We start from the raw sequence: 12,017 nt of genomic DNA, 5'->3' as shown, positions 1-12,017 counted from the left end.
ATCACTCGCACTCTGTTAAACACACTCATATTTTGTCTGTTGGAGAATTGTATGAAGATGGAGAGATGCTCCCAAGGTCAGTGTGTTGCTGTCTTTTATTCAGTCTGTTTAGTCTTTTAAAGTCCATGACCATGAGTGAGCAAGTGTAATCAAATGTGATCAGTTGGTTTTGCAAGTCCACTAAAAATGTTTTCACCATTTAACAGCTTAATGACCAGTCCGAGGTTTTCAATTTTAGTAGAAATTTTACAGGGTTTCATTTAACCAACAAGCTGATAAATAAATGAAATCATGTTGTTCTAGCATCAACATGACATCAGGCTTTGGTGCATATAAACAGCATATCATGTTAAACATACATACAATTACGAACACATTTAAATAAGTCCTTCAACACTTTAGTGCTTTAACAGTCTCTTTCAGTGTACATCAGATCGACCTTAACTGGCAGCATGGCAGGCGCCCGTGTTTAGTCCTTTATAACGTGGGTGAACCTTCCAGCGTTCCTTGGCAAGGACTGCCAAACCATTAGCTTCTTGCCTATACAGCTTGTGATTTAGAGATGCCCACAGCTAGTTGGTATTGAGGTGTGTGTTGGTCCACTTGTGGTAAGATTCAGACCCTGCAGGGTGGTCTCTTTGATTTGCTGGATGAAGAGCTTCCTCTCGTCTTCAGGAGTCTGGCCGTTCTGAGCACGGACAATACAGGTGGGCCTATGCAGGTTGAGCATATAAACTAGCTGGTGCTTTTGGTTCTTCAACTCCTCAATCTGGGCTTTCAACTCCGCATTGACGGACTCCAACTTCTCTGACTCCTGAATGAAAATAAAAGCCATTCATAGAACATATATGAGTGAACAATTCAAGAAGTAATATTTTAGAAATATGAAAAAAATATTGTAAATAAAATCATATTTTAAAAATAAAATCATAATAATATTAAATATATATTCTAAATATAAATAACATAAAAATAATAATAATACAAAAATAAAAATATACAAATAAAATGTTTTAAATTAAACTTAAATATAATAAAGAGAAAATAACATAAAGAATACCTTTTGTAAATGGTCTGTTGTCTCCTTTTTCTTGTTTCTGCATTTCGCTGCTGCAATTTTGTTTCTTTCTCTCCTTCTTTTTCTCCTTTCATTCTCCACTGGATTGGTCTGAAATGACAATATTTATCACATATGTTCAAATATACCTACATAGTGTAATACATATTGATTTTATGAAAGCGAAACGGCCTAATGATTCTGAATTAGCTCCACAAGTGGATGAACAAGTGAATTGTGCAAGCATGGCTTTTCTACATGCGTGTTACTCAATATAACTAATGTGAAATACAAGAAATCACATTTGATTCAATGTTCTAACTGTAAACTAGTCGTTCTTACCTCACGCTTCATCACAGGTAGTTCAGTGGGGCGTTCTGTGTTCATACACGCTCGGTCAGTGGTCAGGGTGCTCATGCCGTTGGACAGGCGTTTGTTCTGAATGGCGTAGCGCAGCTCCTCTTTCACTAATGGAGTGAAGTTGGTGTGAGCAAGTGTAATCAAATGTGATCAGTTGGTTTTGCAAGTCCACTAAAAATGTTTTCACCATTTAACAGCTTAATGACCAGTCCGAGGTTTTCAATTTTAGTAGAAATTTTACAGTGTGCTCAACTTTGAAAATATAATTTAAGGTTGTAAATATTATTATAGTATATTGCTGCATGCAAGCTTATACATGATTTTATTCTATTCTATTTGTATTATTCTGAACCTTTTGTGATATCAGTTTATCGGTGGGGTAAAATCTGTGGTAGATGAATGTGAGTAGACAACATCAACAAATCATTTGTCATATAAATCTATTTAATAATCAGATAAAGAAAAAAGGCGGTAAAGCAAATGTTAGAGCTCATAGTTTTGGGCTGTTTACTTTGATTTGTGGTGGATGGGTGTTCAGTGGAATGATTTTTCAGCTCTCTTGCTCTAGTTGGGTCATTATCCACCCCGGTACATGCTCTTACCTCTGTGTTCTGGAAATTTCCAGTGATCTCGCTTCACCAGTCCTGGTGCAATCACTACTAAAACACTCCCTTATTATACATACAATTGTGCTTGTACACAAAATAGTGTTACTAAGGAGCCATGTCTAAACCTGACACAAAGGTAATATTTATTTTTCCCAAGAGAAATGATGATTGTCGGGCTTAAAAACTAAGTTCTTAGAATTAATGAATCTGGGTAATGATTAAGTTCCATTTGACTCATAGCTATAACTATTTTAAAGTGAATTTGCTGTTGTTGTTGTTTTGATATCGACTGATATATGGAAATAACAGCTAGTGTATGTTTTTACATAAGATAATTATATTTGGGGGTTTTAAATAGCATTTCACGTGGTTTCTGATTTTTCCCATTGTGTTTTTTTTTTACTTATTTGCTTTTTGCAAAAATTTAAAGACATACATTTTTAAAATTGTATTATAAAGTGTATTTTTTGCTTTTTGCTTTTCTTGTTTTGACATCTGCCGATAGATGAAGATTTATGAAAATGAAGAGACAGTGGCCCCAAAAAGACTTCCAATCACTAATGGAGTGAAGTTGGTGAAGTCGTCCAGCGTGAGTGAGCCGGGCGGGGAGAGGCAGGGGACCAAAGCAGTCGCACTGATCTCCGAGGGACCCAAACCAGGATGCTGAAGCATCATTCCGAAATCTAAAAAATTTGAAGCAAGATTTAAATCATGGTCTTAATAAGGAAACTTTCTGTAGTCGGATACAAACTCTACCACCTTCTCAAAAAATTATTAGACTACTGACTTAACTGTAAAAAGTTAGTAATGTAATAAGAATGTAAAAATGCTACAGTAAAAACCTATTTTAAATCTGAAAAATTATATTATGTCAATACATGTATTTTAACAGTAAATGTAAATACGTATTTCAGAAATAAAAAGTATGAATGTATAATTGCATTAAATATATGCATATATTTATGATTTATTATAAACAGTTTTTAAATGCACAAATATTTTTTAAGCTAGTATTTTTTTTCTTAGTAGTTTGGTAGGTTTTAAAATTGTGTCTGTGTCTCTGTGTGTGTGGTTATGATTCAGTATTACTGTTTTTTTTTTTGTATGTACTTTTATTTATTTTTAATTATTTTATTTATCTTTATTAGTATTTTTTCCCTCCTCGCTCTAGTTCGAGGTAGTTCTTGCAATTTGTTTCTGTTTGGTAATAAGGAAAAATCAGTTTAAAAATTCTGAAACAATAAATGTATTGTTCAACATTAAGGCAAATGAAGTTGTATTTATGGTTGTCCATCATTAAGGAAAAATGTCCATAGTTAATGTGATGAACTACACCTGTGGTTATTCTGCTGGACAGCTGTGTGAACTTGATGGGAACTGACTTCAGACATTTTGACACCAGTTGGTTAAAAGTCATAAAAATGACTTCGAAAAGGGAAGTTAGTTCTGTGAAAAGGTCTCATATATTATTTGTTGGCAGATGGAACTTGACTTGATTTTATGTTGCCGAATGCAATGAAATACATTCATTTTTATATGCTGCTTAATTCTTTTTGTGTGCTTGATATATATGTTTACAAATGACAGACATAATATTATGAAATGTGTTAATTAAAGTTATACATACATCAAAATCACAAAGACAACTGGTGCTGTTGAAACTTAAATGGTGCTTGAGATTTTTGCCATTTTTATAAAGCAAATGTGTCCATAAATACATTAAATACTGTAAAGATTTACATGCTAAGCTAGATACTAAGATATATTTATAAAAAAAATTCTAATGAGACATAATATTCAGTTTATGATTAAGCTAAAAATGTATTCCAGACATGTGTGAACCCATCTGAATGATCTATATCTAAAACGTTACACAGAGCTTAATATAGCGGTATTCACCATCTTATCATCTCTTTATCATATCTGGCAGGGCAACATCACGTCATAGAGTTCAGCTTGTGCTCCATCGTATAAAGTCAAACAGGTGTTTAAAGGCCTGTGGCCATTTTGTGTCTAGGACATGGATACAGCTGTTATGATGTCAATATTGACCTATTAGCTATTAATACACAGTGAAGATTCAGGAGAAGTGATTTCACTTTTCCATCTGTTATGTGTTGATTGTTGTCTATCAACAAAAATGTAAAAGGTTTGAGTAAAAGAAAAGGTGAACAAGAAACGTCCTTATAGTATTCAGTGTAATATATGATCCTTTCCATTCAGTTTCTTTATGATGTGAAGAAAACTTTACAGCCATATTTTTAAATGTCTTTCAGTTTTGTTATTATGACATCGCCACTCAAAAGATCTATATCTTTATTGTTGATCTGAGTCTAATAAGATTTTTGATAAGAACACAGTCACGATTTTAAGGGAGGTAATTTCCTATGTATGTATTTATTTTTAAAATTATGAATAAAATATAAAAATAGGAATCAACATTAAATCACAGTAGAATCACTTGATGTACTAGATTTTACATATAATGTTATGTTCATAATAATGTTGCATGTTTCTTTCATTTGGCTTCATTTTCATTTTGAAAAACACTTGTATTATGTACAAAGTGTTTATCTTTCACTTTTGTTTTTACCACACATCCATTATTTAAGAACCCAGCATTCACTATTTCATAACCAGCATCATCATCATTATAATTAAATATAAAATATGTCCTATATATCTATTCTCTCTGTATTCATGTATTTTCTGAAGCACTTTCTAAAAAAATTAATAATAATAATAATAATAATAATAAAGCAAAGAAAGAAAGAAAGAAAGAAAGAAAAGAATGACATTTGTATTCTTCTTCCATTTCTTGTTTTATTTTATTTCCAATTCCATTCAACTGTATGTGGGCATTATGAAAAACCAAGGCTTGTGGTTTTACTAACGCCAAGTTCAAAGAAGAATATGGTTTCTATAGTTGCAACCAGATTATTTTAATATTAAAAATTTTTTTAATTTCCCTTTATTGTATTTTTTTTTTACTCCAGAAGATGTGGCCTTTGTGTCACACAGACACAGGTTAAACAGCGCACAAAGCACTTTCTTAAGAAGCACAGACTGCGCATTGTTTCTTTAAGACAAGCACACGAGTATTCTCGCCAGGGGGGAACACGTCATCTTCCGGGAAATTGAGACTATACGGTAATCCTGAGACTTTCCCTTGTTTTCTAGGCTTGGAGGTGAGACGTCAAATCACCCTTTTCCCAAAACATCACGCGTTTGAAACGAAACGTATATTGCTGGAATAATGAAAGGTCAGGATCGATATTTTGATTTGCACTTTCGGTCTGACACATCGCATTCCAGTCAAACGTTAGTCATCGAAAACGCCTGATGATTTCTCTGTAGATGTCATTAAATCTAAAAAAATCTAATGATACAGTACAGTATCTGTTAGTATACCATGTAGCACACTAGGAACACAGTCAATACCTTTACAATTTTTTATATTATCATAATTTTATTTTAATATTATTTTATTATTAAAATAATCATTTTATTATTATTTTAATTTAGGTTTTACAATGATAACAATGACTGAATTAACTATAGTATTTTGGTGAAACAATGGATAGCATGGTCAGTTTTGTTGTATATAGTAAAATATTTAGTTCGCTATATTTTTTACGTAAATATGCCCCACCCTTTTATACCCATCAACCGACTGCAGTGAGAATAATATAATACCAAAAATATCTCGTTCATTATTTCAGCAGAATATTATTACTCTGCCAGCTGTGACTGCTTATTGGAATAATGCAGTGGGTAACATCTGCTGGAAAAAAGTGTGGATGCTTCCTCATACTTATTTACTAACTAACAAAGTAAAGGAGATTTCCTACAAAATAATTCATAAGTTCTATCCTGCAAAGCATTACATGAAAAAATTCAAAAGTGATATTTCCTCCAGTTGCTCTTTTTGTGATGACTCTGTCGAAACTGTTGTTCATCTCTTTTGGAATTGTCCATTTACAAAGACATTTTGGCAAGATGTTTTAAGTTTCATTAGGAGTAACATTTATAATGAATGTATTCTGTTTTGGAAGGACGTAGTATTGGGTTTTATTGAGTATGAACAATCTAAAAGGAATCTTATGTAGTGAATCTGATTTTGTTTCTTGCTAAATTTCACATCCACAAATGCAAATATTCAAACTCTAGACCTCTCTTCTTTGTTTTTATAAAAGATTTTGAGCAATACCTTTCATTAATCCAGTTGTCTAAGAACAAAAAAAGCCTTAAAAACTTTATCTATCTGAAATATATATATATATATATATATATATATATAAACATTATCATGTGAATCTATATCGAAAGTAGCCTATCTAAATAATTTTCTAAACCATTTTGAAACCATCTTAATCATTTTGAAACTAAAATTAAATAATTTGTTTGCATTTATTTTGTTATAATGTGGCATGATGTAGCGATAAACATCAAACTCTGGTTTATTATTTGTTAATTCCTAAACTAATTACAAACGTTTACGCATAAAAGTAAAAGTAGTATTTATGGTATTTGTCAAGACCCAAAAATGGGTCACGGGTCTGATGTAGAAAAATGACTTATACTAATATAGCTAATATCTGGCCCAGTGTTTGTTCTGTCACACTTTTGCTGTTGTTTAAGTATTTACTAAGTATTAGTTAATATTTTATAATCTTAGTTATCATTTGCATATTGTTTGGGCTATATGTAGTTCATTAAAAAAAATGTCTGATTTTGAGATGTTTTGTTAACTTTTATATGATAAACCATTTTTATAATATGTTGGGTCGTCACATGGTGTCCAATGTAAAATCTGGGTCTTGAAGCAAAACAAGTCATTCCAGATGGTTTCAGGGCTTCCAACTCATAGACCTCAAAGTGACTAAATATTTGCCCATATTTCAAGTCTGGCGACATGTGGTTTATTCTTTTGTATTTCTATATTTAGGAAGAGTTTTGTGTGGGCTGAGATTAATATTTTCCAACCAGCCTTGTCAGTGGATACGGAACGTACGCAAGCTTCTTCATCTTGTGTATAACAATATGATATAATATTGTATTATATTATAGAATATGATAATATATGTAATTTTTGATTGTTTTTTTTAAAATTAATTGCTAATGGTAATACTAAAAGGTACATTGTCTTAAATGACTCAGAAGCAATGGGGCCCAAATATCTGTAGCATCACTTGCTCAGTATAAATGTTGACACTGCTTTCTCTAAATAATAGTTTATAGCTTTCCTCTTACATATGTGACATAGACAGCTGTAGGGCTCATAGTTATTTATAAAGTCCCAGTTAACTCAGTGCTACCTTCACACTGCCCTCACCCTGGTACACACACCACAGCACTGTGTACGTGTTTACACCGGCTGCGCCCATAGTGACGGACTCCCGCCCAAAAGACTTTCGGCGCAAACAGTCAAAGTAGGGAAAGCCAGGATTCCCAACCCCGTCACGGGCCGTGACCTCATTTCTTTCTCCAGCAGGCCTCCTGTGTTTTGTTATTTCGGTCCTATGTGCAAACAGCATGTAGGGTGGGAGCAAATACCTAAAGCTCATTCCCCACAAAAGCATAAATGCCTTACGTAATTCATAAGGAAACCAAATTGTATCACGCTTGGAACGTAATACATGTAATGAAACACATTTAGCGAGGACTTCCTCTTTTTGGAGGCACTAATTTTGCTGTCTTCAGTTTTTGGATTCCATTTAGAATGAAACTTCTTTTTATGGTAAAGTAAACTACACTACTCTACTGTCTGCTTCCTGCAGATGTGAAAGTATATTGCAGCTTGTTCTGTGACTAAGGAAGTTTTCATGATTTTTTTTCTCATTTCGCATCCAGTGAGCATCCGAGCAGTACCTCAGGCGAACCTCATTTTCCTCATTCATTTCCCATTCCTCACTTCTTCAATTTGCTGTAAATTCGAAGAACTGGATTAAGTTGGACATTTGACTTCTTACTGGCATGTAGAACGTAACATGCCCTAATTTCTGGTATTTTATTTCAAGCAGGGAATTGAAGCAGCACAGGCCTCTTATAAAAACCACTGCACTTAGTCTTTAAGAGTCACTACTCTACTGTCTGCTTCCTGCAGATGTGAAAGTATATTGCAGCTTGTTCTGTGACTAAGGAAGTGTTCATGATTTTTTTTCTCATTTCGCATCCAGTGAGCATCCGAGCAGTACCTCAGGCAAACCTCATTTTCCTCATTCATTTCCCATTCCTCACTTCTTCAATTTGCTGTAAATTCGAAGAACTGGATTAAGTTGGACATTTGACTTCTTACTGGCATGTAGAACGTAACATGCCCTAATTTCTGGTATTTTATTTCAAGCAGGGAATTGAAGCAGCACAGGCCTCTTATAAAAACCACTGCACTTAGTCTTTAAGAGTCACGCCATATTTAAGAAGTCGCGTGACTGCCTGTAAAGGATCTAGCTCTGAATGATATAAAACTGATATGGTGAGCACAGAGATGCACGAGGGGCTTCAGCCAATCAGCTTGCTAAAGTGAGATGACATCATCTGACTGCTCTGTGGTGTGACTACAGTAGGCATCATTGCAGCATAGGATTAATAGTTAATGATAATCCCTTGAGATCAGCCAATCAGAGTGCAGGAGAAGGACATGGTCAGGGCATGTCCACAACCACCAACAATGCAGTGCAGGACTGAAGCCAAATTCCCGTGCTTGGCCTTACCTGTGATAATAGTCTCTTTATATCTGAATCAAGGTTAGTGTATATACACATTTACTTTTACAAGAGATTCAGCACAGGTAAAATTGTGTAAAGGATGAAGATTTCTAACCAAATAGTGATATTTGTTTCTAAAAATGCTTATTCATAAATTTCAGCGCACAATACAATTCTATATACTGTACACTATTTTTCAACACATGTATTGTTTTCAAGCCTGCTTATACAGTAGAATATTGGTAGAATATTAACTTGCATGAGCTCATGTGACCATGAGTTCATTGTGTGCAATCTGACATCATGATGAGTCAGAGAGTAACAGGACTCTGGAAATGCAGGTAAAGGCAGATGAGTCATAGAACAGCAGCAAAACAAAAACGCCCTCTCCCAGCTCTTCCTGGTTATTATCTAAAAGATTCTCATCACGTATACATTTTTTTTTTTTTTTGTAATGTCACATAAGCTATGTTATTATTATGTCAAAGAAGACTTGTCATCTTATAAACCCAGGGGTTTTCAAACTAGGGTCCGGGAATACCCAGGGGGGTCTGTGGAAATATTTAGAGACAAAAAGTTTTAAATATTTTAAAAATAAATTCATTATAAAATAAGAATGAAATAAAAAAAAATTAGAATAGAATAATAAACAAAAAAAACAAACAAAAAAAGAGTTTAAAATAAAATAAATGAGTAAATAAATAAATAATGCATCTAACAGTACAGTGCTATCATGAATATAAAGAATATAATTTATGTAATAGAAATTAAATATTTTCAAATAATAATTTTCAATTGTAGGATGGGGTCCTTTGCATGAGGTTGATCATATTTAGGGGGTTGTGGCATCTAAAAGATTAAAAACCCTGTTATAAACCTGTTAAATAAGTCATGTTTTTGTTGTTGTTGTCATTAACAGTATACACTTTGCATTCTAAATTGCACTTTCTACGTTCATAGCATTATTATTTAAAGGTGGAGTGTGTTATTTCTGCACCACACCAACAGATTTCAAACCCTCACCCCATTCTTAAATATTTGGTTATATTCTTTGTCTGGCACTGTTATAAAAGCATAAAAGTTATACATTAAAAAACTACAAATGTTTGAGTATTTTGTACATATGACAAGAATAATAAGTTATAGCCTTTTAGAGAGCACTTTAAAATCCAGAAATTAACAATAAATTGCTCAGTCCTGCACTAGGCTATCATAAGCAAACAGAGATAATGTTATTCAGTCTTTACAATGATTACAAGAAGATGCTTCCCTTATATTCCTGTACTTGATGTAAACAGTTTCAGTAAAAAGGTCACGGGACAGAAGCAAAGACCCGTGTCATGTGATGAAGGGGAATTTCCTGTTTGCTGATACACAACATAGAGCATGCTGAGCACGGAGCGAGTCATGTGACTGGAGGTGCTTCATGTGGCATTTGCAATATGGAAAACACCCTCATAGTTATTCAGCATATTCAGGCGGCTTATGCAACAATGAGCCCATTCTTGCTGTTTCCTCATATATAGCTCATCCCTTGTCAAAAAAAACTGTCCTAAGCATGACCCAGTGCAGTTTTAGCTGTCTAGCCTATTATTATTGGCAGTCTGACGTCCTGTTTTTTTTATAAACTTTGAATCACTAAATTTCTGATCTCCTTTTCCTGTACACTTGGCTGGTGTGTAGGTATCGGCTGTGGTATTAGCCACAAACTGACCCACATAGCTGCCCGAATGATGTCTCAAATTGATGTTATTTACTTGTTTTCTCCATAGGCTTGTGCTTAGCACTGTGTCTGGTACAAGACTTGCTGACCTCAGAACCTGACTGTACATCCCGCAGATGCTTTCTTATCCAAAGCAATTTACTGTACACTTACTATAGTGACAGTCAACTCTGCATTAAAAGGGATAGTGAAAATGAAACTCTGTAATCATTAATCATACATGTTTGGAACGACATAAGGGTGAGTAAATGATGACAGAATTTTCATTTTTGGGTGAACTATTTCTTTATCAGCTCAGATTCTACCATATCCCTAAAATCTAGATGACTGTAAAGGTCTTAATTTGGCTGAATTTTGCTTTATTAGATAAAAATGTCAAATATTATTAATTAATTATTTAATTTATTTATTTAGTCTTAAATTACAAATGGAACAAAATGCACACAGTATTATTACTGATCAGAATTTTCGGGTCAGTACGTTTTTTTAATTAAATAATATTTTTATTCAAAAATTATGCATTAAATTGATTAAAGGTGACAGTAAAATACTTTTAAATTTTTTATTAGTATATTTGTTAGAATTTCTATTTCAAATAGATGTTCTTTTGTTCCTTATGTTCTTTTGTTTTGTTTTTTTTTCATGAAAGAATCCTGAAAAAAAAATATATATCGCTGTTTCCACAAAAATAGTACCTAGCACAACTGTTTTCAACATTGATAATAATAACATAATTAATGTATTTTTTGAGCACCAGATCAGAATGATCTTAGAGATTAGAATGATTTCTGAAGGATCATGTGGCGCTGAAGACTGGAGTAATGCCTGCTGAAAATTCACACGAATACATATTAAAATATATTCAAATAGAAAACTTAAATTGTAATAATATTTCACAATATTACTGTATTTACTGTTTTGTTTTAATCAAATAAATCCTTGGCGTAAAAAATAAATGAAGACATTCATTATTTTGTGGTCATAACATTCTTAAAATTATACAAATATAATCACGAACTAAACTGACAAATCAAAAGATTATGCAATGTCATGATGTGAACAAATAGCTATTTGTTCTTAATGTATTCATTCATTTCTTTCCGGTACATTACGTAAAGGGTGGCATATAGTCTTATCCACAACAGAGACAAAAGTTTTTTTAGGGTAAAAGGAAGTATTGCGTCAATAGGGTTGTGTTTTGTGCAATAGCATTCGTCATATGCTTCCCACATGTTTAGGCATCTATTCTGTCAGATATTACTTAATTTCTTCCTGATTTTATTTCTGTAGAAAGTTTATTGTTTGAACTTGATGTAACCTACACAACTTTTCCACGACATTCTAATTGATTGAGATGCACCTGTAGTTGTTTAGTTGCTATGAGCTCGATTATAGATATGTGCTGCCCTCTAGTGGAACCTGGGAGAGTTTTATTACAAGGAAGAGGAGCTCAAAATAATTGTCCTCGATATTTTTTACTGTAAGAAAGCAGCCTGTTGGTTCAATAATGCTTAAATTTTCAAAGCCAAAAAAGAGTTTTCTAGTCAAAATAATGCATCATT

The 12,017-nt window shown here is 33.2% G+C and overlaps 1 protein-coding gene across 1 annotated transcript; it reads right to left on the bottom strand.

Annotated features, from left to right (window-relative positions):
* Positions 1 to 265: 265 nt before the first annotated feature.
* Positions 266 to 2,755, bottom strand: LOC107716499 (cyclic AMP-dependent transcription factor ATF-3). Its single transcript, XM_016522981.1, has 4 exons — positions 2,597 to 2,755; positions 1,400 to 1,538; positions 1,061 to 1,168; positions 266 to 814 (listed from the first exon to the last, which is right to left on the bottom strand). The coding sequence occupies exons 1-4, from the start codon at positions 2,698 to 2,700 to the stop codon at positions 557 to 559; spliced, it is 609 nt and encodes a 202-aa protein (XP_016378467.1). The 5' UTR covers positions 2,701 to 2,755; the 3' UTR covers positions 266 to 556.
* Between the last annotated feature and the right edge of the window lie 9,262 nt (positions 2,756 to 12,017).

Source organism: Sinocyclocheilus rhinocerous, unplaced genomic scaffold (genome assembly GCF_001515625.1).
Source record: "Sinocyclocheilus rhinocerous isolate Xijiao unplaced genomic scaffold, SAMN03320098_v1.1 scaffold1874, whole genome shotgun sequence".
NCBI classification, from domain to species: Eukaryota; Metazoa; Chordata; class Actinopteri; order Cypriniformes; family Cyprinidae; genus Sinocyclocheilus; species Sinocyclocheilus rhinocerous.
This window is presented reverse-complemented; position numbering and strand designations above follow the sequence as displayed.

What these genes read in the sequence shown, in the direction of transcription:
- LOC107716499 (XM_016522981.1), bottom strand. Translation starts at nt 2,700, where the DNA reads ATGATGCTTCAGCATCCTGGTTTGGGTCCCTCGGAGATCAGTGCGACT. An exon ending in TACCTGTGATGAAGCGTGAG is followed by an intron (nt 1,169 to 1,399) that starts GTAAGAACGACT and finishes TTGTCATTTCAG; the next exon opens with ACCAATCCAGTGGAGAATGA. An exon ending in CAACAGACCATTTACAAAAG is followed by an intron (nt 815 to 1,060) that starts GTATTCTTTATG and finishes ATTTTCATTCAG; the next exon opens with GAGTCAGAGAAGTTGGAGTC.